Raw genomic sequence first — 27,995 nt, 5'->3', positions numbered from 1 at the left:
AAATAATAAAATTATTATTATTATTATTGAGCGAATGTTTTTAATCATTTCTTTTATGTAACAGAAAGACAGAAAATCGGAAGTCCTTTATTTTTCTCTGTTTCTTTCTTCTACTTTTTTCGTTTTCCAGTTTTGTTTTTTTCTCCTTGCTTTTATTTCGATCAGTTTCTCTTCTTGTTTAATGAAAAAGCTTTAATAAAATCACTCGCTCAACTGCTCTCCTTTCCCTTTCCAGGGCTGACGGCCGAAGGTGGTCTCTGGCTTCCTTGCCCTCCTCTGGCTATGGCACCAACACCCCCAGCTCCACCGTCTCGGTAAGTTGGGGGGGGGTTTCTTTCCTCCTGCAGCGGGGAGTTCTGCAGGTGTCAGCTCACAGCGCTGCCAGGATCTCTGCACCCATTTGCTTTTTGTGTGGGGTTAGACACGCAGCTGAGACCTAAAAGTGCAAAATTGGAAGGCACCCCTATTTGTTTATTTATTTATTTAATTTCTGTACTGCTTTATATTTTTAAGAAAAACCTTCAAAGCGGTTTACAGCATATTAAATCCATAGAATCATAGAATCATAGAGTTGGAAGAGACCACAAGGGCCATCCAGTCCAACCCCCTGCCAAGCAGGAAACACCATCAAAGCATTGTTGACATATGGCTGTCAAGCCTCTGCTTAAAGACCTCCAAAGAAGGAGACTCCACCACACTCCTTGGCAGCAAATTCCACTGCCGAACAGCTCTTACTGTCAGGAAGTTCTTCCTAATAAAACCTCAATAAAACACCCCCGAGCACAGAATTGGAAATAAGTGCAAAAAAGGGGGAGTCTTTTCCCACCACTGCCAAATCTCTCATTCCTCTTTAAAAAATTTTTTTTAAAAAAAGTAGCTTAAGTGGGGGGGGGATGTTATTTCACCCTGGGGGCCGAATTCCCTTTGGCAAAGTTTTCGAGGGCCAGAGGCAAAAAAAAACGGGCATGCAAATATTGGCAGGCTTGCTTCTGTCTCTCTCCTCCATCCAGGCGAGCAATGGGGCATGAGCACAGTGCAAGGAGGGTGTGAATTGGGGCCAGCGAGGGGGCGTGGCCTAGGGAAGAGGGCGTGGCCTGGCCAGAGGATCCATGGGCCAGTTAGAAAGAGAGGGTCCTGTTTGGGGGCTACGCCGAGTGGCCCCTGCGAGGGCCTGATCCGCCCGCTGCAGGGCTCTCCCGACGTCCTTTTCCGCTTTCGTAGAACCGTGGACTTGGAAGGGGTCCCCCAGGGGCCATCCAGTCTGACCCCCCCATGCAATGCAGGAGTCTCAGCTAAAGCATCCACGACGGACGGCCGCCCAACCTCTGCTTGGAAACCTCCGTCTGCCAGAAAGCTTTCCCTGATGTTGAGTCGCCGTCTCCTCTCTTGCGACTCGAAGCCGCGGGTTCGAGTCCTTACCTTCCTCTGGAGCGAGAGGAAATGAGCTGCCCTTGAGCTCTCAGAAAGACAGCTCTCCTGCCCTCCCCGCTCAGTCTTTCCGCTTGCTCCTTCGTCCCGAGGACGGAGCGTCAGACTTTCCGTGCGGGTGGGCGAGCACCCAAGGGTGCCGCTGAGCTCATCGCCCTCCTCCTCCTCCTGACGCTTGGGCCCTGCTTGGCCTTCTCCTTCTTTCTCTCTAGTCCTCCTCCTCCTCCTCCCAGGAGCGCCTCCACCAACTCCCTTACCAGCCCACGCCCGACGAACTCCATTTCCTCTCCAAACACTTCCGCAGCACCGAGAGTGTGGCTGGGGAGGACGGGCGCCACTCGCCCTACTTCCGACCCCGGTCCCGGAGCCTGAGGTAGGAGCCGCTTCGGAATTTGGGGGGTGGGGGTGGGACGGCACTCCGCTTTGAGGGGCGGTCGGAATGGAGTGAGTGGTATAAGGTTGTGACAATGACATGGGGTGTTAAGAACAGGCTTCCTCCACCTCCGCCCTTTTGGCCTACAACTTCCATGATCCCTGCATGCTCTGGTCCATGGGGTCACAAAGAGTCGGACATGACTAAACAACTGAACAACAACATCTATGAATTGAGTGAGCGGTGAAGGGCCTCAGGGGCGGAAGCGCGAGTTCGGAGGCCATGCAAGAGTCTTTGTCCTTTGTAAATTTATCATCTTTATTATTATTATTATTATTTATTATCATTGCTGTTTGTTCTTCCTGAAATTATCCAAGATCTGTAGCTGAGAACGAGTGGCTGCCGCTTTTCCTCCTCCAGCCACGTCCCTTTTCCTTTTGTGCCATGTCTTCTTCCTTTATTTGCTTCCATATACCAGCCACTTCTCATGAATTTTATTTATTTATTTATTTATTTATTTATTTAAACCCCGCCCATCTGGTTGGGTTTTCCCCAGCCACTCTGGGCAGCTTCCAACCAAATATTAAAATACAGCAATTCATCCAATTATTTTGTAGCGGAAGCGCTAACGGTGAAAACGACAGGAAGCAATTCGATCTGCAGGTTTTCTTCTTGATTTTGAGTTATTCTGAATTATTAAGTTGTTCTGAATTATTTAATAATAATAATAATAATAATTTATTTATACCCCGCGCAACTGGCTGGGTTTCCCCAGCCACTCTGGGCGGCTTCCAACAGAAAAATAAAACACAATAATCTATTAAACATTAAAAGCCTCCCTAAACAGGGCTGCCTTCAGATGTCTTCTAAAAGTCTGGTAGTTGTTTTCCTTTTTGACATCTGTTGGGAGGGCGTTCCACAGGGCAGGCGCCACCACCGAGAAGGCCCTCTGCCTGCTTCCCTGTAACTTGGCTTCTCGCAACGAATTATTTTATTTATGATCTTCAGTTTTATGCGAGGAGCGGAAAACCTGGTTGCAATCAATTGCATTCCATTAATTTAATCTGCAACAATTTGGAAAAGGAATAAAAAAAGGAAAAAGCTGGAGGGTTTGCGCCCGAGATTTCTGGAGACATTGAGGTTTCTGGGTGGGGTTGGGGTTTTTTAAAATTATTATTTTTGGGCTCTTGCGTCGATTCTTCAGCCCCCCTTTCTCCCCCCACCCTCCGCAGCCCCGGCCGGACGAGCGGGACATTCGACAACGAGATTGTGATGATGAACCACGTTTACAAGGAGAGGTTCCCCAAGGTCAGTCAAAGCACCACCCCGTAATCCCGCGCAATTCGAACTGGGGTCTCCGCCAAGAAGGTGGGGGAGCTCTCTCTTCCTGGCACCCCTCTGTTTTGGAGGTTGTCCCACCCACCTCGTTCTGTCTCCCCTCCCCACTCCACCCCAGGCCACGGCGCAGATGGAGGAGCGTCTGGCGGAGACGATTGCCAACTTATCGCCCAGCAGTACTTTGCCCCTGGCCGATGGGGTCCTGGGCTTCATTCACCACCAGATCATTGAGCTGGCGCGCGACTGCCTCTCCAAGTCGCAGGGGGCTCTTGTCACCTCACGCTACTTCGCCGAGCTGCAGGAGAAGCTGGAGAAGATGCTCCGAGACGTGAGTGGGATCCCCAGCGGTCATCCATCCCAACCCGCTGCCAGGGCACGAATCGCTGGCAGAGGGACCTCTTTAAAAAATCCTAGAAGAGTTGGAAGGGAACCCCGAGATCTTGGGTTTTTTCTATGCTGCAAGCCGCCCCGAGATCTACTGACAGAGAGCGGTCTACAAATTTATTATAATGAATATTTTTATTAATATTAATAACAGTGATCCAATCTTTGGAGAGGAAAGGTTGGGTAGAAACATCACAGATAAATGAAATGAAGAACTCACTAGGAAGCAGGACAAAGCGAGAGTTTGGCAAGCTTATTGGGAAAATGACTCGGAAAATTAAAAGCGGCAAGAGGCCAAAATCAACGCAACGATTTTTTGATTTATTTTTTTTGGTAAATGTAATCTTAAAAATGGCGGCTGCTGAAGGCCGGTTCTCCCTCTGGTCCTCCTCCAGGCCCAAGAGCGCTCCGAGAGCGACGAGCTGCGCTTTGTGGAACAGCTGGTCCGGAAATTCCTGATCATCATCTCCCGTCCGGCTCGGCTCCTGGAGTGCCTGGTAAGGAGAGTCGTTCGAACCGGCGGCCGGCTGGCCGTTATCGAAGGACGTGCGCTTTATTCCTCCTCCCTCCTCCTTGCTTCTCCCTCATGTGTGGCACACATTCTGCATAGATGGGGAGGTCAAAGTGGGAAAACTCGCGGGGTTCATGCAAATGATTACGGCACTCGGGAGAAATCGCGGAGTTGGGTGGGACCCCGAGGGGCATCTAGCCCAACCCCCTGCAATGCAGGAATATTTTGCCCAAGGCAGGACTCGAACCCACAACCCTGAGATGAAGAGTCTCCTGCTCTCCCCTCTGAGGATGTATATATGTATATTGTAACCCGCCTTGTGAACCTTGGATGAAGGGTGGTATTATTCTTCCTTTCTTTTAAAAATAACTTTGTGTGTCTTTTTAAAATAAAATATTTTTGCACGCTTATTTCCAGTTTCTCCCAAAACAAATAACCATTATCTCACACGAAGCACATGCCCGTGTTTTGCGTCGTGAAGCACTAAACGTTATTTCAAATGCTACAGAGCCCAGGAAGAAATAAAAGTTATTAAGGCAGCGTGCAACACAATGATATGTAGGAATGTAGCATAGCTCATAAAAGGAACACAACCCGATCGATGCGTCCTCGGATCTTGACTCTCAGGTGTGTAAGGAATGGCGGCCCAAATGCAACTTTAACCGGAAGCAAACCCTTCTCCCCCTCTTTCTCTGCCTTTTTTCTTCCCCTTTTTCCCTCTCCCCCTTTTTGCAGGAATTCGACCCGGAAGAATTCTATCACCTCTTGGAAGCCGCCGAGGGACACGCCAAAGTCGGGCAGGGGATCAAGACCGATATTCCAAGATACATCATCAGCCAGCTGGGCCTCGCCAAGGACCCCCTGGAGGGTGAGGAATCGGGGGCGGGGGCGGGGCGGAAAGGCACCCCGATTTTCAGATGGAAGGTGGGGGGTGGACTATCCCTCTAGCGCTAGGACTTGGGGATGCCCAACCAGTTCCAGATTTACGTATCAGCTAAACAAGCTCTAGCTTAGGGCCCCACTCTCTTGGGGGCCCCCAAAAAAATTTAAAGGGAAAAAAAACCACTGGATGTACATTTTCAAAATATTTTCTATCTATCCATCTATCATCTTTATGTCTATCTATCTATTTATGCCAGGGCCAGATTTATGTATCAGCTAAACAAGCTCTAGCTTAGGGCCCCACTCTCTTGGGGGCCCCCAAAAAAAATCAAAGGAAAAAAAAACACTGGATGTACATTTTCAAAATATAATCTATCATCTATCTATCTATCTATCCATCTATCATTTTTCTGTCTCTCTATCTATTTATGCCAGTGCCAGATTTATGTATAAGCTAAACAAGCTCTAGCTTAGGGCCCCTAACCCTAACCCTAACCCTAACCCTAACCCCCCAAAAAATTAAAGGGAAAAAAACCCCTGGCTGTACATTTCCAAAATATAATCTACTAGCTGGCCCTGTGTCGATCCATGAGGTGTGCTTGGTTCCGGGTCGATTCCTGTTTCTCTCTTACCCTCCAGAAATTGTTCAGCTCGATCAGGTAGACTGCGGCCCCCTGGCGGGATCAGAGCAGCCGGGCGACTTCTCCGAGGTGAGACCAGCCCTCTCCTCCCCGCTTTCCAACCCATTGATATCGTAGAACGGTAGAATTCTACAATATCGGATGGGAACCCCGAGGGTCATCCATTCCAACCCCCTGCGATCTTTTGCCCAAGGTGGGACTTGAACCCGTGGCCCTGAGATGAAGAGCCTGTCTTAAACGGGTTTGGAAGCGGGTGGGCGGTCTTTATCCGGTTCCAGGGTCGGGTATAGCAAAGAAGAGAGAGATATTAATGTTATGTTGTGAACCGCCCCGAGACTTGTGGGTTTAGGGCTGAATGAATAAAATAAATATCTTTTTATCGTACACACCAGAATATTTGTTTCAAATAAAAAGGCCTGTATATTTGTCTGAAAACTCTACAAACCCAGAATGGCAATGCGTCACTACAATGGGGGCTGTGTGACGACAGCCTTAAAAAGGGACCCCTGACCATTAGGTCCAGTTGTGACCGACTCTGGGGTTGCACGCTCATCTCGCATTATTGGCCTAGGGAGCCGGCGTACAGCTTCCAGGTCATGTGGCCAGCATGACAAAGCCGCTTCTGGCGAACCAGAGCAGCACATGGAAACGCCGTTTACCTTCCCGCTGTAGTGGTTCCTATTTATCTACTTGCACTTTGACGTGCTTTCAAACTGCTAGGTTGGCAGGAGCTGGGACCGAGCAACGGGAGCTCACCCCGTCGCAGGGATTCGAACCGCCGACCTTCTGATCGGCAAACCCTAGGCTCTTTGGTTTAACCCACAGCGCCACCTGCGTCCTTTATATATCCCTACTATATACATGGAAACCTAAGGCTGTCGTCACGCAGCCCCCACTGTACGTACATACACACAGACAATTTTTTAAATACTGTATATTCCTGCGTGTAAGTCTACTTTTTAACCCAGGAAAATCTTCTCAAAAAGTCGGGGGTCGTCTTATACCGCCGGGTCATATTTCTTATACGGCAAGTATATCCCAAACTATATTTTAATTGGAAAAGCTGGGGGTCGTCTCATACTCCCAGTTGTCTTATTATACGCCGGAATATACGGTATAAAGGCCAGAAAAGGAATCCTAATGTCTTGCCCTCCTCCTCCTCCTCTTCTCCTCCCTCTCAGAGCCGCCCTCCTTCCTCCGTTCCTCGGAGGAACCCGTGCGAAAGCGATTTCGAAACCGTCAAGCTGATCAGCAACGGAGCGTACGGGTGAGGGTGGTTTTCTTTTCCCCTTAATGTTTTTGGTTTGCGACGGGGCATCCAAAACGGGATGGGGAAAGAGAGTTTGCCGAGCTGAACAACCTTCCTCAGCCCAGCTCCGGACATTGTCGGAGGCGTCTTTCTGGGTCGCCGGGGTGAGAGCCGTGGTCTGGTTTCGAATCTCGGCTTGCTGTGCCGCCTCTGGCCAGTCGCTCTGCCTCGGGCTGCGCTGCCTTGTAGGGTTGTCGTAGCACGGCTCAAATTCCCCCCTCGCATTTGGAGCTAGCCCCTTTTCCTCCCTGCCTGGCCTAATAATAATCTCATATATGTTTACAAAAATTAAATTTAAATTAAATTTATACAATCTGTTTTTTCCCATCTTTTTGCTCGCCTAAACATTTTGTGAATCTTTGTTCCTTTTGTCCACTACCTGTATTTATTTTCCCCCAATTTGATCTATAAAGTGGTGGCTTCCTTGAGTCAAAATGAGAGCATCCCTAAACATTTTTTATTTTTTATAAATAAAATGAGAGCACCCAATTAAATGCATGTTCCCTCCATTTTGCTGGCTGTTCCTCCTCCTTCCATCTCTCTCTCTCTCCCCGCCTCTGCTCCGCCCACTAGGGCTGTCTACCTCGTGCGCCACAAGGAGACCCGCCAGCGCTTTGCCATCAAGAAGATCAACAAGCAGAATCTCGTCCTCCGCAACCAGATCCAGCAGGTCTTCGTGGAGCGAGACATCCTGACCTTTGCCGAAAACCCCTTTGTGGTCAGCATGTTCTGCTCCTTTGAGACCCGGCGCCACCTCTGCATGGTTATGGAGTACGTCGAAGGTGAGGGAGTCGTAGCGCCAGGCGCCGACCCGAAAAAATGTGGCATGGTACGTTCAGCCGCCCGCTTGGCTGCCGGAAGAAGCCATGCCGGGTGCAATCCAACCGCCTTAGAATCATAGAATCCTAGAGTTGGAAGAGACCCCAAGGGCCATCCAGTCCAACCCCCTGCCGAGCAGGAACCACCATCAAAGCATTCCTGACAGATGGCTGTCAAGCCTCTGCTAAAAGACCTCCAAAGAAGGAGACTCCACCACACTCCTTGGCAGCAAGTCCCACTGCCGAACAGCTCTTACTGTCAGGAAGTTCTTCCTAATCTGCTCTTAGGGAGCAGATTTGCAGAGGGTTAAACTCCTTTCGCAAGGTTTAGGCTAGGCATGGCCAGACTCTGCCCTCCAGCTGTTTTTGGACTACAATTCCCATCATCCCTAACCGCTGGTCCTGCTAGCTAGGGATGATGGGAGTTGTAGTCCCAAAACATCTGGAGGGCCGAGTTTGGGGATGCCTAGTTCAGGCTCGCAGTTTTCCTTGTTTGGGGGAGTTTTTAATGTTTGTTTGTGTTTTTAATATTTTGTTAGCAGCTGTCCAGAGTGGCGGGGGAAACCCAGCCAGATGGGTGGGGTAATAATAATAATAATAATAATAATAATAATAATAATAATAATAATAGGTCTCTCTTCCCTGGGGTCTGGGGTCTTGGGGTCTTGTTGGGGGTGGGGACAATACAAGCAGGAACCACCATAGCTCAGTTGCAGGACCCTTGCTTTGCACATGCCAAGGTCCCGGGTTCAAATCCAGGGACGGACGGTTTTAAAATAAGACAGGGAGCAGGGCGATTTATAAAAAATAAAAATTCCTTTCATTATTTTATTTTTCCGCCCAGGACGCGGAGAGGCTCTGCCGGTCAGAGCGGACTGTATTTGGGGGTGAGATTACCGGGGTGGGTGGGTGTCAATGACTCAAAAACTGGGTACCATTGCATTAAGTTCATCAATTAGGTTGCATTAATTGAACTAACCTGCCAGCAAACGTGCTTCGGATTTTATTTCTTTCCCTTAGTGGGTTATGCAAACCGCTATTCCAACTTTTTACAGCGCGGGGGGGGGGGTGGACTGGGGGTGAACTTAAAGGGAGCAAGGGGGCAGGCTCCCCCCCCCCGCTAAAAAAGGTTTGAGATTCCTGCATTGCAGGGGGTTGGACTAGATGACCGCAAGGGGTCCCCCTTCTGACTCTTGAGATCCTAGGATCCTGGGACCGCCAGCGTAGGTCAAGCACCCAGCGCGGGATTGGGGATCCGGTCTCTGGCAGGGCTCTGCCCACCCCCCCACCCCATACGCGGATCTGGCGTCTCTCACTGCCCCCCTGTCTCCCTTAGGTGGGGATTGTGCCACCCTCTTGAAGAACATGGGTCCCCTTCCGGTGGACATGGCGAGGATGTATTTCGCCGAGACGGTCCTGGCGTTGGAGTACCTGCACAATTACGGCATCGTCCACCGGGACCTCAAGCCGGACAAGTAAGGAGGGCTCCTGTCGCCCCTCTGCATGTGTGCCTGTCTAAGGCAGGCATGGCCAAACTCAGCCCTCCGGATGTTTCGGGACTACAACTCCCATCATCCCTCGCTAACAGGACCAGGGATGATGGGAATTGTAGTCTCAAAACAGGTGGAGGGCCGAGTTTGGCCAGGCCTGGTCTAAGGTTTTGATATATCGCCAGGCTGAAATATCGCAACACGTCGAAATCTAACGGTGTCTGCAATAAGGTTAGAGCTGGTTTCCCCCCCAGAATTGTGATATATCCCCTGCTAACTATCGTGATATATTGTTATATCGCAATGTCTGGAATAAGGATGGAGCAGGTTTTCAACTTTGTGATATATCCCCAGCTAACTATCGTGATATATTGTTATATCGCAATGTCTGAAAATGAGGGTTGGGCTGGTTTTAAACACTGCAATTTATCACCAGCTGAAATATTGCAATACATTGATATATCGCCATGTCTGGAATAAGGACGGGGCTGTTTTTCAACATTGCGATATAGCTAAATATCATGATATGCTGAAAATATCACAATGTCTGAAATAAGCGTGGAGCTACGAGAAGACATTGGTGGGTTCCCCCACACTGTGATATATTTTTTTTTGCACAAATCGCGGTTCACAATATATTGCCAGGTCAGAAATTACAAAACCAATATCAGTCACGATATGGGACAATATATCACATGGCTCCATCCTGATTCGCCATATATTTCAAGGTCAAAAATTATGAAACCAATATCGCAATATGGACTTCAAACCAGTTTTGGACAACATATTGATACTGTATTTTTCTGTGTATAAGACTATATTTTTTCCCAAGTTTAAAACTGGGGGTCGCCTTATACAGTGGTGCCTCGCTAGACGAATTTAATTCGTTCCACGGGTCTTTTCTTATAACGAAAAATTCGTCTAGCGAATCCCATAGGAATGCATTGAATTTTTTTTAATTTTTTCTTTTGCCCATAGAAATGCATTAATTGAATTTCAGTGCATTCCTATGGAAAACCGTGATTCGCTAGACAAATTTTTCGTAAAACGAATTTGTCTAGCGAGGCAACCTCCACTAGAAAAAACCTTTCATTAAGCGAAAATTTCGTTAAGCAGGGCATTTGTTAAGCGAGGCACCACTGTACGTGGAATGTTGCAATTATTGATTTCTTAATTTGGGGCTGAAAAAAATAAGGGGCGTCTTATACTGAGGCTTGTCTCTCCCCCCCCCCCCGTCCCCACCCCCACCCCATAGCCTGCTCATCACCTCCATGGGGCACATCAAGCTCACCGATTTTGGCCTCTCCAAGATCGGGCTGATGAACATGGCCACCAACTTGTACGAGGGCCACATTGAAAAGGACACCCGGGAATTTGTCGACAAGCAGGTGAGGGCTTGAGGGGGGCGCTCGGACCCACATTTTTTTGGGGGGTGGCGTTTGCCGGGAGGAGGGTCTCCGGGGAGACGGGGGGTTGGGTGTTTCCCACCAGGGTAGATGTGCCCACTTCCCTTGGCGGCAGGATGGGGGTCCCCGGGGGCACCCTGACCCCCCCTCTCCTGCTTACAGGTGTGCGGGACCCCCGAGTACATCGCCCCAGAGGTGATCTTGAACCAGGGCTACGGGAAGCCGGTGGACTGGTGGGCGATGGGCATTGTCCTCTACGAGTTCCTGGTGGGCTGCGTCCCCTTCTTCGGCGACACCCCGGAAGAGCTGTTCGGGCAGGTGATCAGCGGTAGGTGCTTCTCCCCCACCCCCCGGCGGAGGGGAATCGGAGAATCCGGAAAGGGGTCCCTCAAAGGTCATCCAACCCACCCCACCCACCCCGCGAGGCTGAGATCTTTCTGAACCCGCGGCCCTGAGTTCGAGTCTCATAATCCACAACTTCAGAAGCTGAGCATATCCCTCTGGTCCTCCGCTAACCCCCAAGAGGCTCTACCAAGTGAGCTATTTGAAATATAGTTGGGAGCCCAAGCGCCATCTAGCCCAACCCTGCTGCAAGGCACGGGTCTTGCGTTCGAGTCCTCCTTGAAGTGCACCTAGTTGGCCACTGTGAGAACAGCATGTGGGACTAGCTGCGTCCCCCTTTGAGCCTTTCCTGATGTTGCGGTGGAGCCTCCACCTCCAGTGGCAGTCTACCTAGCTTCCTAGTGGTTTTTCTTTTTGGAGGGGGAAAATCAGAAGAGGAAGGTTAAAAAAAATTTTTTTAAATTACTTTGCTGATCTCTTTTTCTTTTTTTATCATTTTTACTTGTTTTTACAAATACAGATTTTATAACAGCCCATGTACATATTCATATATTGAGATTCTCTGAATCTCATGACTTCCCCCCCTCCCCATGGGTCCTATTGTCGAGATTTAAAAACCGCATATTATTCTGGAATCTATATTTTATATCGATCCTTCCTATCCTTTGTTATGTTACAAGTGAGGTTCCTGCTAATGTTTTCATCAGCTTGCAGCGGTCTCATAAATATATTATAATATATTTATTATCCTAAGTATATTATAAATTTCCCCCATTATATATTTTTTAAGTTCCACCCAATAATTTTTATTATCTTTCACATTTTTATTACAATCACATCATAACAAATAATAAGTAGACTAATCCCCCCCGACTTCCTTCAACTTCCCTTTCCGGTTTTATTTTTTACATATAAACATGCCCTGCTTGTAAAACTATACTTTAAAACTATGTTCTTCAATCAAATCTTATTCTATTCTTGCCATTTTAACCTCATCTTTATAGCTTCTCTATATTGATTTTGTTAATTGTAAGTGTTTACTCAAAATCTACTGGCGAGTCCATTTCTTTACACTGGTTCCGTAAATACAACATAAATGTTTCCCAATCTCTATTGGGAGATTGAGGAGGAATTAAAGAACCTTTTAATGAGGGTGAAAGAGGAGAGCGCAAAATATGGTCTGAAGCTCAACATCAAAAAAACCAAGATCATGGCCACTGGTCCCATCACCTCCTGGCAAGTAGAAGGTGAAGAAATGGAGGCAGTGAGAGATTTTACTTTCTTGGGCTCCTTGATCACTGCAGATGGTGACAGCAGTCACGAAATTAAAAGACGCCTGCGTCTTGGGAGAAAAGCATTGACAAACCTAGACAGCATCTGAAAAAGCAGAGACATCACCTTGCCGAAAAAGGTCCGTATAGTTAAAGCTATGGTTTTCCCAGTAGTGATGCATGGAAGTGAGAGCTGGACCATCAAGAAGGCTGATCGCCGAAGAATTGATGCTTTTGAATTATGGTGCTGGAGGAGACTCTTGAGAGTCCCATGGACTGCAAGAAGATCAAACCTATCCATTCTGAAGGAAATCAGCCCTGAGTGCTCCCTGGAAGGACAGATCGTGAAGCTGAGGCTCCAATACTTTGGCCACCTCATGAGAAGAGAAGAATCCTTGGAAAAGACCCTGATGTTGGGAAAGATGGAGGGCACTAGGAGAAGGGGACGACAGAGGACAAGATGGTTGGACAGTGTTCTCGAAGCTACGAACATGAGTTTGACCAAACTGCGGGAGGCAGTGCAAGACAGGAGTGCCTGGCGTGCTCTGGTCCATGGGGTCACGAAGAGTCGGACACGACTAAACAACTAGACAACAACAACTCTATTGTCTTTGTCTCTGAGTCTTTCAGTTAACTTCGCCATTTCGGCATATTCCATCAGTTTGTGTGAAGTTTTTGTCCTCCAGCGCCCGTGGCAGTCTATCTGACTTCCTACTGGTGTTTTTTTATTTATTTTTGGAGGGGGGGAGTCAGGACGGGCTCTGAGCTTTTCTGCATCCGAACGCAGAGCGGCAAAAGGCTTGCTTCCCATCTCTTGTGGAATCGGGGTCAACCGCTGCCACAGCTGCCCGCCCGAGCGCTGCCTCTTCTGCAAGACCCGAAACAAAAGATCCTTTCAGGGCGAGACAAAAGCTCCCCTTCTGACCCTCGGCGTGTGACGCCGCCAAGGGGGGAGCTCAATTATGGGGTCTGTTCCTCTGCCCCCTTTCTCCGCCTTGCTGCTCCGGAAAGCGGCCATGCGAAGCTGCGGGAGAGAGAGAGGAAGCTTTGCATCATCTGAATTTCCGCAGGATCCTCGAAGGGGGGAGGGACCCCCAAGGGTCATCCATCTCAACCCCGCTGGAATTGCAGCTCGAGAAAATCCCTGTTGAGGGAAGGAGATTCCTAGTATTTTTTTTAAAAAAAAAATACATTTTACTGATTTTCCAAAAATAGCAAAAATAAAAACAACAATACAGAACAAAACAAAGCAATTGACTTCCCTCTAATAATCTCTTCCTTGGTTCTATTATTTATATTTATATTATTTATATTTACATTTATATTTATATTTACTATACTGCCCTATACCCGAAGGTCTCGGGTCGGTTCACATAAACTGTCAAATACATCAAAACAAAACAAAACCAACAACCCAATAAAAATAATTTTAAAAAACCCAAAAGAGCCGGTATTTTTAAAAAGGGTATAGGATGTAGATCCAAGTCAGGCAAAGGCCTATTGTTAATTTTTAACCTCTTTAAATCCCTATTATCCGTTCACAACAAAATCACAAGCAACCTTAAAACCCTGCTAATGTATTAACCTGTTTACATTGCTTCTGTAAATTTGCAAGAAACATCTTCCATTCCTAGTTTCATCCTCAATTTTGGCATTCCCAGCGTTTTCTACAAGCCCAGCACCCCACGATGGCCCTGCGAGGCGGGGCGGGCCGAGCCAGGCAGTGGCTGGGGCCGCAGGGGGGGGGGCAACCCAGTAAAAAAGGATTTGAACCCTGGTCTCTCGCCACAAGCACTCCACGGCTTTCAGGAGTATATGGTTCAGAGGAGAAGAGGGTTTTAGCTGAGATTCCTGCATCACACTGGGTGGGGCTGGATGACCGCTGGGGATCCCGACCGACTTGCCGATTCTCTGAGCCCAACCCTGCCGGTGTTTTGTTTTGGGGTGGTGCTCCCCACATCCGGGGGGAAATGCTCATACGCAGTTTTGTTCCGCTTTCTTCATTCCAGATGAAATTATTTGGCCGGAGGGCGACGAGGCTCTCCCTACCGACGCCCAGGACCTGATCACCCAGCTCTTGAAACACTGCCCATTGGAACGCCTGGGCACAGGTAAATGGTTTTATTTTAAAATTTTATTTATCGCGTTTATAAACCCCAGGAGCTCAAGGCGGCATGCAATTAATTAATCCTGACAGCAACCCTACAAGGCGGGATAGGCTAAGAGATTACGGGAGCCCAAGGTCGCCCAGCAAGCTTCCTGCCCCCGAGCGGGGATTCGAACCCGGGTCCTGGGGGGCAGCACTCTAACCATTAGACCACGCTGTCTCTCAAAAGATGGGGAGAGGGGTGTACATTTACTTACAGCACAGGAAAAAATTGTGGGGGATGAAGGTTGGGAGGTTTGGGGCAGGCGAAAAAGGCCTCCTCCTTTGCTTAGCTCCCGGTTAACCGGTGGAACTGCCTTCTACTGGAGGCAGGAAACGCCCCCGAGTAATTCCAATCGCTGAGCGTCGGGCTCAGCGCCTGGTTGGTCACCAGAAGGAGAGGAGGCGGGACTAGGCCGGGCCTGATCCAACCGTTGCAAGGCTCTTCTGCTTCCCAAAGAGAGCCTCCGTGGTCAGGCGCAATCTACCTTAGCATAGTGGCGGGAAAAGCGCTGGAGGGGGCTGCTCTCGGATGCTTCTCATTGGGGGCACCCTGGACTCATTGGGGGGCCATCCCGGGGCCCAATCCTGACACCCCTTCCACCCTGTCCCACCCGCCAGGAGGGGCGCACGAGGTGAAGCAGAACCCCTTCTTCCGCAACCTGGACTGGAACGGGCTGCTGCGGCAGAAGGCCGAGTTCATCCCCCAACTGGAAGCTGAGGACGACACCAGCTATTTCGACAGTAAGGCCTAGCGGGCGGAGCAGGACACCCCCCCCAAGGGCAGGAATGTGAGGGGGGTGCTTTGAGATGCAAGCTGTATCGCTCCTTGCAACGGGAGTGGGAAACCCGATTTTAAGATATGGCATTCAGTTTGTAATAATTTGAAAAATTAATAAAAAATAATCAGGGTTGGTCTAGATGGCCCTTGGGGGTCCCTTTCAACTCCACAATTCTACGATTCCCCATATGCCTCCAGCTGGGTGTTGGTTTCGCAGGGCAAGCCGTCCCTCTTTCCGGGGGGGGCGGGACCTCCAACCCCTTCTCTCCGCCCCCCCAACCCTGACATCATTTCCTGCTCTTCCCCCTCCCCACCCAACCAGCTCGCTCAGAGCGCTATCGCCACCTGGGGTCCGAAGATGACGAGACGAACGACGAGGAGTCGTCCCTGGAAATCCGGCAGTTCTCCTCCTGCTCGCACCGGTTCAGCAAGGTCTGCAAACAGGGATGCCTGAAATTTTGCCTTGGTTATGGTTCCTTGGTGGAGCCTCCAGGGGCAGAGCGAGTCTACCTTGGAAGGGGTTGCAAAAAGGAGCGAAGGAGGAGGGCAACTTAAGTTGGCATGATATGCGCAGCTTGCAGACTTAACCTATAGAGTAGGAGAACATACGTTTAGAGAAGATTGGGATATATTGAATATATATGGGAAATAATGTGTGTATACTTGAGAACGCTGGCAGCGTTAAGATAAATTCAACAGTGTAAATAATCTTTGATGCATGTGAGAATGGAACAGATTTTGTAAAATACGCAGGGATTTTTGATGTGCAAAACGAACCACGGAAAGAGAAGAAGGGAAGTCCTGGGTAGCTTAAGGTAGTTTAAATGCATATTCTACAACGTAAAGCAGAAAATCTAAAAAAAATATAGAAAGGGAAAGCACCATCGTGCCTCCCGAAACCCTGCGCGATTCGAACCGGGGTCTCGCCGAGAGAGCAGGGGTCTCTCTCTCTTTCTGGCACCCCTCTGTTTAATAGCTTAAGGATGTATCAATGAGTAAACAGAAAATCTAATAAAAATTAAGAGCAGGAGGAGACTCGGCGCCCCGCTTGAGGGGGGGGGCTTCCCTAGAGCTCCCATGGTCCGAGCCAGTCTACCTGAGAGCACCAGAGGGTGCTTTGGGGGGCTCTCGGTTTTTTTTTATTTCCCGGACAGTGCCAATTCTTCCCCTCGCAGGTGTATAGCAGCTCCGAACACCTGGCCAACGCTTCTTTGTCCCTGGGCGCCTCGCCGTCTCCGGAGCAAACCTGCGCCGAGAAGGATGACCGCGGGGAGCGTTGGGACGAGGAGAAGAGCCGCCTGCCGGGCCCCGAGACCAGGTGGGCACCGGTGGGGGAGGGGGGCACGGCCGGGCACGTGGCTGTGGGCGCCCCGGAGAGAGGGCACTTCAGCGCTGCTAATATCAGGTTGCCAGACGTTCCTTAAAAGCAGCTCCGAAAATTCATCAATACTATTTGCAACTTTGGTGCCCGGGTTTTCGAAAGAGGGGCACCCTACGTGGCTAAGGATGGCACCCTTGGGAGAAGACAGGGGTGCCTTGGTTCTCAGGCTTAATCCGTTCCGAAACCAAAGCGTTCCGAAACCGAGGCGCGCTTCTTTCCCATTGAAAGTCATGCAAAACGGATTAACATGAGAGCAGTACATGTGAAAAGGATCTAGGAGTCTTGGTAGACCACAAACTCGACATGAGTCAGCAGTGTGATGCAGCAGCTAAAAAAGCCAATGCAATTCTGGGCTGCATCAATAGGAGTATAGCATCTAGATCTAGGGAAGTAATAGTACCACTGTATTCTGCTCTGGTCAGACCTCACCTGGAGTATTGTGTCCAGTTCTGGGCACCACAGTTCAAGAAGGATAATGACAAGCTGGAACGTGTCCAGAAGAGGGCAACCAAAATGGTCAAAGGCCTGGAAACGATGCCTTATGAGGAACGGCTTAGGGAGCTGGGTATGTTTAGCCTGGAGAAGAGAAGGTTAAGGGGTGATATGATAGCCATGTTCAAATATATGAAAGGATGTCATATAGAGGAGGGAGGAAGGTTGTTTTCTGCTGCTCCAGAGAAGCGGACACGGAGCAACGGATTCAAACTACAAGAAAGAAGATTCCACTTAAACATTAGAAAGAACTTCCTGACAGTAAGAGCTGTTTGGCAGTGGAATTTGCTGCCAAGGAGTGTGGTGGAGTCTCCTTCCTTGGAGGTCTTTAAGCAGAGGCTTGACAGGCATATGTCAAGAATGCTTTGATGGTGTTTCCTGCTTGGCAGGGGGTTGGACTGGATGGCCCTTGGGGTCTCTTCCAACTCTACGATTCTATGATTCTATAATCCGTCGCAGACTTTTAAAAGCTACCCCTAAAACAGGCATTGAACGTGGATTTTACTATCCAACGAGACCATTGAGCCATAAAATGAAAGCAACAACCAATGCACTGTACTATAAAATAAAATAAACAAGGCAGTATGATAAAAATTAACATTAATTCTTTTTCTTTACCTGCAATGGTCGTTGTTTGGAAGAGGGGCATTTTTCTGTTTCCGCAGCCACACAAATCAATCCATCCGTAGCTGAACTGGGTTCCACACAGTCACACAAACAAGTGAACCGAAAAAGCCTCAAAAACAAGCGCAGAATAAATAGCGAAAACAAAAGCGCCAAACTTAATCCCTCCCGGAAGTCCGTTTGACTTCCGAAATGTTTGGAAACCTGATTGGCGCAGGCGCCCCGGAAAGAGTATATCCGACAGCCGATTTGGGTGTTCGAAAAACATTCGAAAACCAGAACTCTCACTTCCTGGTTTTCGGCGTTTAGGAAAAGTTGTATTTGCAACTTTTGTACCCAGATTTTTGCAATATGGGCACACCCTTGGGAGAATACTCCATTGTCCCTTGAGACAGACGGGTGCCACCTAAAAGCAACGCCCAGGGCTCCAAGGTTGGCACCGGGGGGGGGGGCTTCCCTCCCTAGAAGGGTTGGTGCATCTCCCTCCCCGAACTGACTCCCCTCAATGCCCAGGGCTCCGAGGTTGGCATCCTAGAATCATAGAATCCTAGAGTTGGAAGAGACCCCAAGGGCCATCCAGTCCAACCCCCTGCCAAGCAGGAAACGCCATCAAAGCATTCCTGACATATGCCTGTCAAGCCTCTGCTTAAAGACCTCCAAAGAAGGAGACTCCACCACACTCCTTGGCAGCAAATTCCACTGCCTAACAGCTCTTACTGTCAGGAAGTTCTTCCTAATGTTTAGGTGGAATCTTCTTTCTTGTAGTTTGAATCCATTGCTCCGTGTCCTCCTGGGGGGGGGGTTCTTCCTGCCCTGCAGTCCTCCCCGACTTGACGCCCTTCTTCCTCCTCTCCCGACAGGCTCCGCGCCTGGACCTCCTGCGGGTCAACGGCCCTCTCCTTCCGCCAGGAGTGTGGGGCCCGCGGGGCCCCCCCCACCCTGAGCAGCACCTGCAGCCTGGAGGCCATGCCCAGGTTCGCCTTCTCCTCCGAGGACGAGAGCCCCTGCCGGGCGCCCCCCAAGAGGGAGCGCCCCGTCTTCGTGTTGGGGGGAGATCCCGAGGGGGCAGCAGCAGCCAGCACCAAGACCCCCGCGAAAGCCTCTGGGCTGCCAGGTAGGTGGGTGCCTGGGGTAAAACCAAAAACAAAAGCCAGCCTCCTGCAGTGCTCTGGCACTGAGCTGTTTAAAAAGCAGCTAAGGTTCTAGTCCTCATTACAGTATTTAAAATAAAAATAAAAATGGGGGCTGAATTAAACAGGGAAATGATTTACAGGTGAAACTTGAAAAATTAGAATATATACGCCTTTCTATATACACAAGGTGGTTTACAAAACATAACCTGGGGCGTTCTGCAGTCATTGCCAAATCGCCAGGAAAACAATTGCAGCCTATAAAATGTAATAATTATTAATTAATACTTTTGCCCCGTCCATCTGGCTTGGGGGAAAGAGCCACTTTGGGGAAGCCGAACCAGACCACTGAAAACAATTCAGCTAGGAAACACATTTGCCACGAAAGTCATATTATGGGCTGTGCAAAATTATTGCGGCCTCCGTAATAGATACGGCAATGTGATCAATATTAACGAAACAGCGATCAAAGAAATAAGACTCACTATCTTCCCCCTCCGTTCCAGTTCCTTAAAAGACGCGTTTCCCGTGTCTGTTGTACGGAAAAACGTTCCATATTTTCAGAAAAGAAAATGCCTTCCTAGGATTAAAAAAATAATGGGTCTCTGCCCCAAGTAGCTTCCAGTCTTGTCGTCGCCACAGCAGAGGGAAGTTTGATGGGAGGGTGGAGGAAAAGGACGGCCGCCGTGGGTTTCTGCATTGGGGTGTATTTTTCTTGGAGGGGGGGTATAACTGGATTCCTCCCCCCCCCCCACAAAATAAATTCCCTCCCTGCAGCTGACCTGTCCAGCCTGAGCCGCATCCGTCTGCGAAGCAACAGCACGGGCACCAAGAACTGCCCGCCACTGGATGGCGACGCCGGGGGGCGCCGGGTGGGCAGCCACAAGGACCCCCCGCCCAGGAAGCAGCGGACCCCCTCGGGGGGCAGCAGGGTGCCCAAGTCGGCCTCCGTCTCCGCCCTCTCGCTCATCATCGGGGCAGGTCAGTGGGGTCCGGGGCGGGGGGCGGGTGGACGAGGGAGGTAGGGAATTTATTATTATTATTATTATTATTATTATTATTATTATTATTATTGGAGGCAGTCTACCTGAGAGCAAGGCTGGGTTTTGCATGGGGGCTTCTAGCCAATAGGGCAGACTGTGAGGAAGCTGGACTTAGATGCCCCCCCCTTTGGCCCTGACCCAGCAGCTCAGGCTCTCCTAATTTCTTAGGACTCATCAGTGGAGCCTCCAGGGGCAGGGGCAGTCTACCTGGGAGCGAGATCGGGAGACGGCTGCTGCTCTCGAGTCCTGCTTTGGGTTTTTTTTCTTGTCTATGGGTCACTGTGTTGCCCGCTTTGGGGCCAGGCCCTTCGTAGTTTCTTAGGACTCCTAGGTGGAGCCTGCGCAGACAGGCCCAGTCTACCTTGGAGCGAGTTCGGGCGACGGCTATTTACTGTAGATGGACCCCAGCAATCAGGCCCTTCTTAGTTTCTTAGGTTTCCTAGGTGGAGCCTCCATGGACAGACCAAGTCTACCTTAGCGCCAGATCAGGCAATGCCTGCTGCTCTCGGGTCCTGCTTGGATTTTTTTTCTTGCCTATGGGGCACCCTATTGCCCGCTTTGGGGGGCAGGGCCCAGGCCCTTCTTAGTTTCTTAGGACTCCTAGGTGGAGCCTCCATGGACAGACCAAGTCTACCTTGGAGCGAGTTCGGGCAACAGCTATTTATTATTACTATTTCCTGAGTTTCTATACTGCTCTCGGGTCCTGTTCGGGGGGGGGGGGGTTCCTTACTTATGGGGTATCCTAAAATCTGGCACTTAATTGCCCCCCTACAAGAGCCATTTCCCAGCCCTTGACCCCCAAACCTTTTCCTTAAAAGCGGGAAGCCCCCTAACTCTCCTCTTTTTCCCCCCCCACCCCAGATGACTTTGGGGGCGCTGCCCTGGTGAGCCCCATCTCTCCCCGCTCCCTCTCCTCCAACCCCTCCTCCAGGGACTCTTCCCCGAGCCGCGACCCACTCCTGGGGGGCTCGGGCCTGCGCCCCCCCATCGTCATCCACAGCTCGGGCAAGAAGTATGGCTTCACCCTGCGCGCCATCCGGGTCTACATGGGCGACAGCGACGTCTACGCCGTGCATCACATGGTCTGGGTGAGGTTTTAAAATAACTGCATGGTGCTAGTCCTCAAGATGCTGAGCTTATAGCCCTTCCGTTAAAGATAAAGGCATCCAGATTCAGGATTTTATTTTATTTTATTTTTAAAAAGGCTTGTTTTAAATAGGAACCTGCTTTGTACAGAGTCAGGCCATTGGCCCAACTAGTGTTACTTGCACTGGCTGGCAGCCCTTCCATTAAAGATAAAGGCATCCAGATTCAGGTTGAGTGTTTTTTAAGGCTTGTTTTAAATAGGAACCTGCTTCGTACAGAGTCAGGCCCTTGGCCCAACTAGTGTTGCCTGCACTGGGTGGCAGCATCAATGCAAGAACCTCTCCTTCCTCCACCAGCCCCTGAGTTTTGATCCTCCTCCCTCCAAGCAAATGAAATAGGAACAAGGCAACACGAGTTGGTCTATTTGGCCCCATACTGCCTACACGGGCCAGCAGCAGCAACTCTCCAAGATTTCAGCCTTTGGGTCTTTCTTTACCTGGGGGGTGGGATGATGGCGGTGAGGGGGGAGAATGCCTTCTGTGGGCAGTGCAGGGTCTCTAACCAAGCTTCCAGTCCTCATGGTTTGCCTTTTATTCGCTCCATCTGACCCACTATTGCCAACTCTGGCTGGCAGCATTGGCTAGCCGAGATTTCCGAGAAAGGGTTCAAATCCCCAGCCCTGCCTGGAGATGCCCTTGGGGTTCTTCTGCAGGCCAAGCAGGCTCCTTTCTCAGGAGGAAAATGTCTTTTTATTGCGTATTTCTACCGCCCAAATACCAATTTAATAAACGAGATTTAAAAGAAACAGAGCTTTAGGAGCTTAGGAAAGGGGTTTTGGCAAGCGAGAACATTGTGCGGGGCTGGGCTGGGCTGGATGACCACTGGGGATCCCACCCGGCTCTAAATATTGCCTGCTTTGGGTTGCAGAGCGTTGAGGACGGCAGCCCCGCTCAGGAGGCGGGCCTGCGAGCCGGAGACCTCATCACGCACGTCAACGGAGAGTCGGTCCTGGGTCTGGTCCACATGGACGTGGTTGAGCTTCTGCTGAAGGTAGGTGGGCGGGGAGGAGGGTCCGCATACTGCCTACACGGGCTGGCAGCAGCTCTCCGGTGGGTCACAAGGAAGGGGGGGTCCCAGGGGGGGGGAACGGCGCAGGCGGAGCCCTGAGGGCGTCAGAAGAGGCAGAGGCAGAGAAAGGAGACGGAGAAAGGAAGATTGGCAGAATCTCACGAGTTGGGTGGGACCCTCAAAGGTCATCCAGCTCAACCCCCTGCAATGCGGGAATTTCGGCTCAAGCGTCCCAAAGATCCTGCTTAGGGGGCATCTGGTGGTGGGACTCAGCGGACCTGATCCGGATGCTGAAGCAGGACTCTTCTCTCTTTTTATTTTTATTTGATTTTACAATACCAAATCAAATATTTTAAATTAATTTTTTTTAAAAAAAATCCGGATTTAAAAAAATTAAATTTGAATTTTAAATAAATTAAATTTAAATTTTAAAATTTAAAATTTAAAATTTTATTTTTTAAAAAAATTAAAATTATAATTATAATTTAAATTTTTAAAAAATGAATAGACAAAAATTCAGACAAATTTCTGGACTTCCTCGCACCCCCTAGTCCTTTTCCGCTGCATATTTTAAGTCGCAGCCATTTTTAAATATATATTTATATCCCTAATTCTTATTATTCAAATACGGCTAAAGACTGTTGGCAGTGGCCTCCAAGGTAAATTTTAAGTTCCCCCCGTTCTTTATTTAAAATTTCTATTTTTCTCTCTGTCATTTTCGCCATCGGTTCTTCTCTGGTGGGGAACTTTGCCTTCCAGGCGCCTCTGGGCTGGCGGGTCTTGTACTTATGACTCCTTAGCGGAGCCTCCATGGACAGGCACCCGCTGGCACCCACCCACCTACCCTCTCCCTCCCTCCCTCCCTCCCTGCAGAGCGGGAACAAAGTGGCCCTGCGGACCACAGCCCTGGAAAACACGAGTATCAAGGTTGGCCCCGCGCGGAAAAACAGCTCCAGGACCCGGATGGCGAGGAGGAGCAAGAAAAGCCGCCGGAGGGAGAGTCAGGACAGGTGGGTGAGATCCGAAACCGGTTCCTGCGCTGTAACCATTGTGCAGCGCTGCCTCTCATCCCCCCACCTCTCTCTCTCTCTCTCTCCCCGCAGGCGGAAATCGCTCTTCAAGAAAATCTCCAAGCAGACATCTGCCCTGCACACCAGCCGCAGCTTCTCGTCGGGGCTCCACCACTCGCTCTCGTCCGGAGACAGCCTCCCGGGGTCGCCCACACACAGCCTGTCGCCGGGGCCCGCCACCCCCTGCCGCAGCCCCGCCCCAGACGCCCCTCCAGGTGAGGGGTTGGCACCCGTAGGTGGGGTGGGTCCCTCTCTCTCTATCTCTCTGTCCCACCCCCCAGCTTCGCTCTATATCCTGGCTGGGAGGTCCGGGGCAGGCTTAGGAGGAAATCCAGCACTTTGCTAACCGGTGGAACTCACAGCCACAGGATAGCTGCAAAAAGAGAATTCCCGAAAGCTGTTGGGGGGCCACAAAGGCTCTATTCTACAGGCGAAACTCGGAAAATTAGAATATCGTCGAAAAGTGCATTTATTTCAGTAACGCAACTTGAAAGGTGAAAGCAACATATGAGGCTCACGGGGCAGAGGAACCGGGTTCGAATTGCGGCAGTGTCTCTAGGCACCCCGCACCCAGAGCCCGACACCCTGTGTCCCGGCTGCTGCCGGTCAGTGTGGGCAATACTGAGAGGGTGGCGAGGGCTTTGCCGACCGGCAGGGACTTTCCTCTAGGCTGCGGGAGAGAGGAAGCGAAAGGGGCAAGCAGTTGTCCCCCCCCAAAACCCCAGGAAAAAAGAGGAAATTGCCCATGTACAAAGTTCCCCTTTCCAAGAAAGCAGAGGCGCAGGGAGGTTATATAGCGGATGGCCGGTCCCCCTGCCAGCTTCCTGGGAACATACGGAACTCGGAACATTAGAATATTGTTGAAATAGTGCATTTATTTCAGTAACGCAATTTAAAAGGTGAAACCAATATATGAGACAGATGCATGACATGCAAAGCAAGATATTTCAAGCCTTTATTTGTTGTCATTGTAATTATTTGTTGTTAGGCGGGTCAATTATAAACGAAATGTAATCGCGATGTTTATTTTTGTATTAGTGTAACTATTTGTTTTATTACTGTGGAATTTCCAAAAGTGGTAAAAATTAAAAGAAAAATTAAAAATAACAAGTTGCATTACTGAAATAAATGCACTTTTCCACGATATTCTAATTTTCCGAGTTTCACCTGTATATTATGACCGATATCTGAGACCCCCCGGGCAGTAAAACAACAACAACAACAGCAACAACGGAACCTCCAGCTGCAGGCGCAGTCTACCTGGATTCCTAGCTTTTGGCCACACATTTTCATATGTGCTTTTTATTTTGTTTTTTTATTTTGTTTCTATATATATCGTGGTTTTTAACATTGATCTGTTCTGCGAACTGCCTTGAGACTTCCGGGCATAGGGCAGTATATAAATTATAATAATAATAATAATAATAATAATAATAATAATAATAATAATAATAATAATAAATACAGTACAACTGTGATGGGTCAGAAGCAGTCTACCTGGGTTCCTACCTTTTGGCCGGAATTTTCTCTGTAAATTTCATAATACCCCTATTCCACAAACGTTCCCATGCTTCCGTGTCTATATTATGACCGATATTGATTACCCAACAGATCATTGAGGAGTTTTACTTGCTCATATCATTCATATATCATTCTCATATGTGGTTTTTATTTGGATTAGGTAGGTAGGTAGGTAGGTAGATATAGCAGTACTGTATATAAATTCAATGAATGATGATGATGGAACCTCCAGCTGCAGAGGCAGTCTACCTGGGTTCCGAGCTTTCGGCCAGAATTTTCTCTGTAAATTTCACATCCCTGTTCCTATGCTTCCATGTCTATATTATGACCCTCATCCTTTCTTTCTTTCTCTCTCGCCAGATCCCGCCTCCCCGCAGCCCACCTCTCCCTCGCCCAGCACGCCACCCTCTCCGGCCGGCCACATCCGCCCCAGCTCCCTCCACGGCCTGGCGCCCAAACTGGGCGCCTCCGGGCGCCTCAAAGTCGGGCGCCGCAAATCCACCAGCAGCATCCCCCCGTCGCCCCTGGCCTGCGCCGCCCCGCCCTCCCCGCAGAGGTCCCCCTCCCCGCTGCCGCCCTCCAAGGCGGGCAAGGCTCTCTCCCCGCCCGCCGGGGCCCGCTCACCGCTGCTCCAGAGGGTCCAGTCGGCAGAGAAGGTTCCCTCCGACAAGAAGCTGCCGAGCAGGCAGAAGGCGGCACCGCCGGGGGGCGAGGCGTGCGCTATAGATCCCGGCGCCCGGCGCCCCCTTGCTCGCCCCGCCGACCCCGAAGTGGTGGTGATGCGGCACCTTAACCTCCCCGAGCGCCGGGACTCTTTCAAGAAGCAGGAGGCGGTCCAGGAAGTCAGCTTTGATGAGCCCGACTCGGAGGGTGCCCCTTGGCGCCCGGCAGTGCCGCACATCGCCGTGCAGGGCGACCCCGAGTGGGAATGCCAGGCGTCCTACCCGGCCCGGCTGGAAGCCCGCCTCTACATCGAGCAGGAAGACGGCACCACGGCGGTGGAGTTTGCCAGCGTCTCGCCCCCGGGGCGCAGGACAAGCGTTGGGGCGCCCAGCCCCCCTCGGAGGCGGTTGTGGGGGGCACTGGGTGGCCCTGAGAGGCCCCCGGGTGCCGCTGGGGCCTGGGTGCCCGCCGTGGACCAGGAAGAGGACTCTGCGCCTGGCCGGAGGGGCATCGCAGAAGACCAGTGAACCCCGGGGGGGGGGCGGGGAAGGAGGTGCCCGTTTCCCTGCCCCAAAGGGTGCCCCCTGATTGCCCCACAGGGTGGCACCAAGGGATCCTGCTGTGGGGGGTCTTTCGGGGGTCCCTCAAACCAGACTGTAAAGGGGGGGGCATCCTCAAACTCTGAAATCTCCCTGGGGTGTTTTGGGGGGCAGTTGGCCATGGGGGAAGCGGCGAGCCAGTTGTGGGGGGGTCATCTGGATAGCAGGGCATGCCTATTTTAATGGGGTTTTGCGGGGTGAGATTGGGGGAATGCCTCTTCCTAGAGGTTGGGCTCGGCCAACATCTGGGGCCGGGCGGTCAAGGCCACAGCCCCGAATGAAGAAGGGGCATTCCTTACTGTGCGCAAAAAACGGGGGAATTCCTCTATTTAAAAAGAGGCTTTTCCTCCCCGGAGTGAGGAAACATCTGGGGCTCTCCAGATGTCGAGGGGGCCTGTCCTTGAGATTGCCAGCGCTTCAGTAACCAAATCCCAGCTTTAGGACACCAGGGGGTCATCTAGCCCAACCCGCGGCATCCAACGTCTCCAACCAAGACATTCACGTCCCCCTGCGCCGCCACCTCCGGTCTGGGCCCCAAACCCCGCCTCGATGCCAGGGGAGCCCACCCTCGTTGCGTGGACCCTGGCGCCAGAATGCTGCTGCGATTCCTACATTGTGATGCTGGGAGTCCCGTCCGGGTTTAGGATTCGCACCCGATCCCCACATCTAGAGCCGACGGAGAAGGCGAGATTTTGAGTCACTCCTCCCCGCTTTTCTGACTGTTGCGAGGGACAGCAGCCTGAAAAAGGGTCATTTCCTGCTGTTGGACCCCAATTTTCCTGATTGTTAAGCCATGCTGGCATCTGGGACGTGGCATCCAATCTTGTTGTATACCTCCCAAGGTCCTGTTGCAACCCTGCAAGAATCCGAAACAGGAGGCTCTTAAAAAAACCTTCCTGATCTGGCAGGGTGGGGCGGGTGGATAAGGCTGGCTCTACCCTAATATTCCCAACCCTGACCAGCAGCAGCTCTGCAGGATTTCGGTCAGCAAATCTCTCCTACCCCCAGCTGGAGATGCCAGTGGTAAGAATTGAACCTGGGACCTTCTGCAAGAAGAACAGATATTTACTCCTTGTGCTGCAGGCCCCCCCCCCCCGTTACTAGTAAAGTTTCTAGACCTCATGGAGGAGAGGGAAGCTACTGAGCTCTACCCTGACAGGCAGGCAGGAGTCTTTTTTTTTTTTAAAGCCGTTGGTGGGGGTTGAGACTCTGGGACCTTCTCTGCCACTTTTAATCCCACAGCACAAATGTCAAGTTTCTAGTCCTCGTTGACCGTATTGCTTCCCGGTGGGGAATTTAATTTAATTCAATAAATTTGGGGCTCAGGGTCGTGCCTGACAGTAAAAAAAACAAAAAACAAACAAACATGAATATTGCAAGGATTCGCACATGCAGGGAGATTTCCAGAAGCGAAGGCAATTCCGGACGGGGCGGTTTGTGTCGGACGGAACCTCCTTTATAGATGCACCTTGGCTCGCTTTCCAGATCTGTGGCAATGCTGTGTTTGAGGGGTACGGCCCCCCCTTTTCCGCTGAGCAGGGACCCCAGGCTCCTTCCCTACAAGCCCCTAAAAGGTATAGATATAGATCTGGTTCCCCAAACTACTTTCCCGTTTACCTTTGCCCTGATTACTTATGGTGTCCTCAGCCTTCCCATCTGCGAAATGGGCTCCCTTGAATTTAACCACTGAGGAACTTAGCAACTTTTTTTTTTATGGTGGCAGCAGAAAGTTTGGGGTGTACAAAAAACGGTCTCTGGAAGCCCGTTTTGGGGAAGGAAAATAAAGTAAGTTATGAATGGAGCAAGTAGAAATGGATGTTTTTATTTCCGAGATGGATTTGGGGAAGGATGTGAAATGGGGGAATGGGTTGTGAAACCCTCCAAAAAATGCATTTTTGCAGGGTGGGAGAATGGGGAGGGGGTGTTTCGCACTTGAGGCTCCTGGGGAACATTTTGGAGAAAGCTCGTTCATCCGAAATGATATTTTGGACAACTGGGAGAAGGGGCTTCTGAGTTTGGGCAAAATTCAATTAAGAGGCAATTCACTTAGGTATTCCTTTTATTTCTATGCCCCTTCATATTATTAAGGGAGGGGAGGGAGGGATTCCCAAAATTGGTTTGCAAGCCTTCATAAAACCATCAAATGCAACCTTGCAGAAAATAGCAAATATAAAATATGCATTCAAAGCAATAGAATT

At 50.3% G+C, this 27,995-nt stretch overlaps 1 protein-coding gene across 1 annotated transcript in view; it reads left to right on the top strand.

The window, feature by feature from the left end:
- Nucleotides 1-27,598, top strand: part of MAST3 (microtubule associated serine/threonine kinase 3) — a 55,607-nt gene extending 28,009 nt beyond the window's left edge. The window contains exons 7-29 of the mRNA XM_088671372.1: nt 236-314; nt 1,641-1,801; nt 3,034-3,109; nt 3,258-3,467; nt 3,919-4,020; nt 4,770-4,902; nt 5,556-5,626; nt 6,739-6,824; nt 7,440-7,648; nt 9,021-9,159; nt 10,430-10,562; nt 10,743-10,908; nt 14,203-14,304; nt 14,961-15,083; nt 15,443-15,552; nt 16,296-16,438; nt 18,478-18,731; nt 19,525-19,728; nt 20,652-20,878; nt 21,804-21,926; nt 22,818-22,954; nt 23,048-23,229; nt 24,896-27,598. Coding sequence (XP_088527498.1) covers nt 236-314; nt 1,641-1,801; nt 3,034-3,109; nt 3,258-3,467; nt 3,919-4,020; nt 4,770-4,902; nt 5,556-5,626; nt 6,739-6,824; nt 7,440-7,648; nt 9,021-9,159; nt 10,430-10,562; nt 10,743-10,908; nt 14,203-14,304; nt 14,961-15,083; nt 15,443-15,552; nt 16,296-16,438; nt 18,478-18,731; nt 19,525-19,728; nt 20,652-20,878; nt 21,804-21,926; nt 22,818-22,954; nt 23,048-23,229; nt 24,896-25,725 — 4,000 coding nt within the window. The 3' untranslated portion in view covers nt 25,726-27,598. The remainder of the gene's footprint in view (nt 1-235; nt 315-1,640; nt 1,802-3,033; nt 3,110-3,257; nt 3,468-3,918; nt 4,021-4,769; nt 4,903-5,555; nt 5,627-6,738; nt 6,825-7,439; nt 7,649-9,020; nt 9,160-10,429; nt 10,563-10,742; nt 10,909-14,202; nt 14,305-14,960; nt 15,084-15,442; nt 15,553-16,295; nt 16,439-18,477; nt 18,732-19,524; nt 19,729-20,651; nt 20,879-21,803; nt 21,927-22,817; nt 22,955-23,047; nt 23,230-24,895) is intronic.
- Nucleotides 27,599-27,995: the final 397 nt, after the last annotated feature.

This window comes from Zootoca vivipara, chromosome 6 (assembly GCF_965207765.1).
Source record: "Zootoca vivipara chromosome 6, rZooViv2.hap1.1, whole genome shotgun sequence".
In the NCBI taxonomy this organism is placed as follows: Eukaryota; Metazoa; Chordata; class Lepidosauria; order Squamata; family Lacertidae; genus Zootoca; species Zootoca vivipara.
This window is presented reverse-complemented; position numbering and strand designations above follow the sequence as displayed.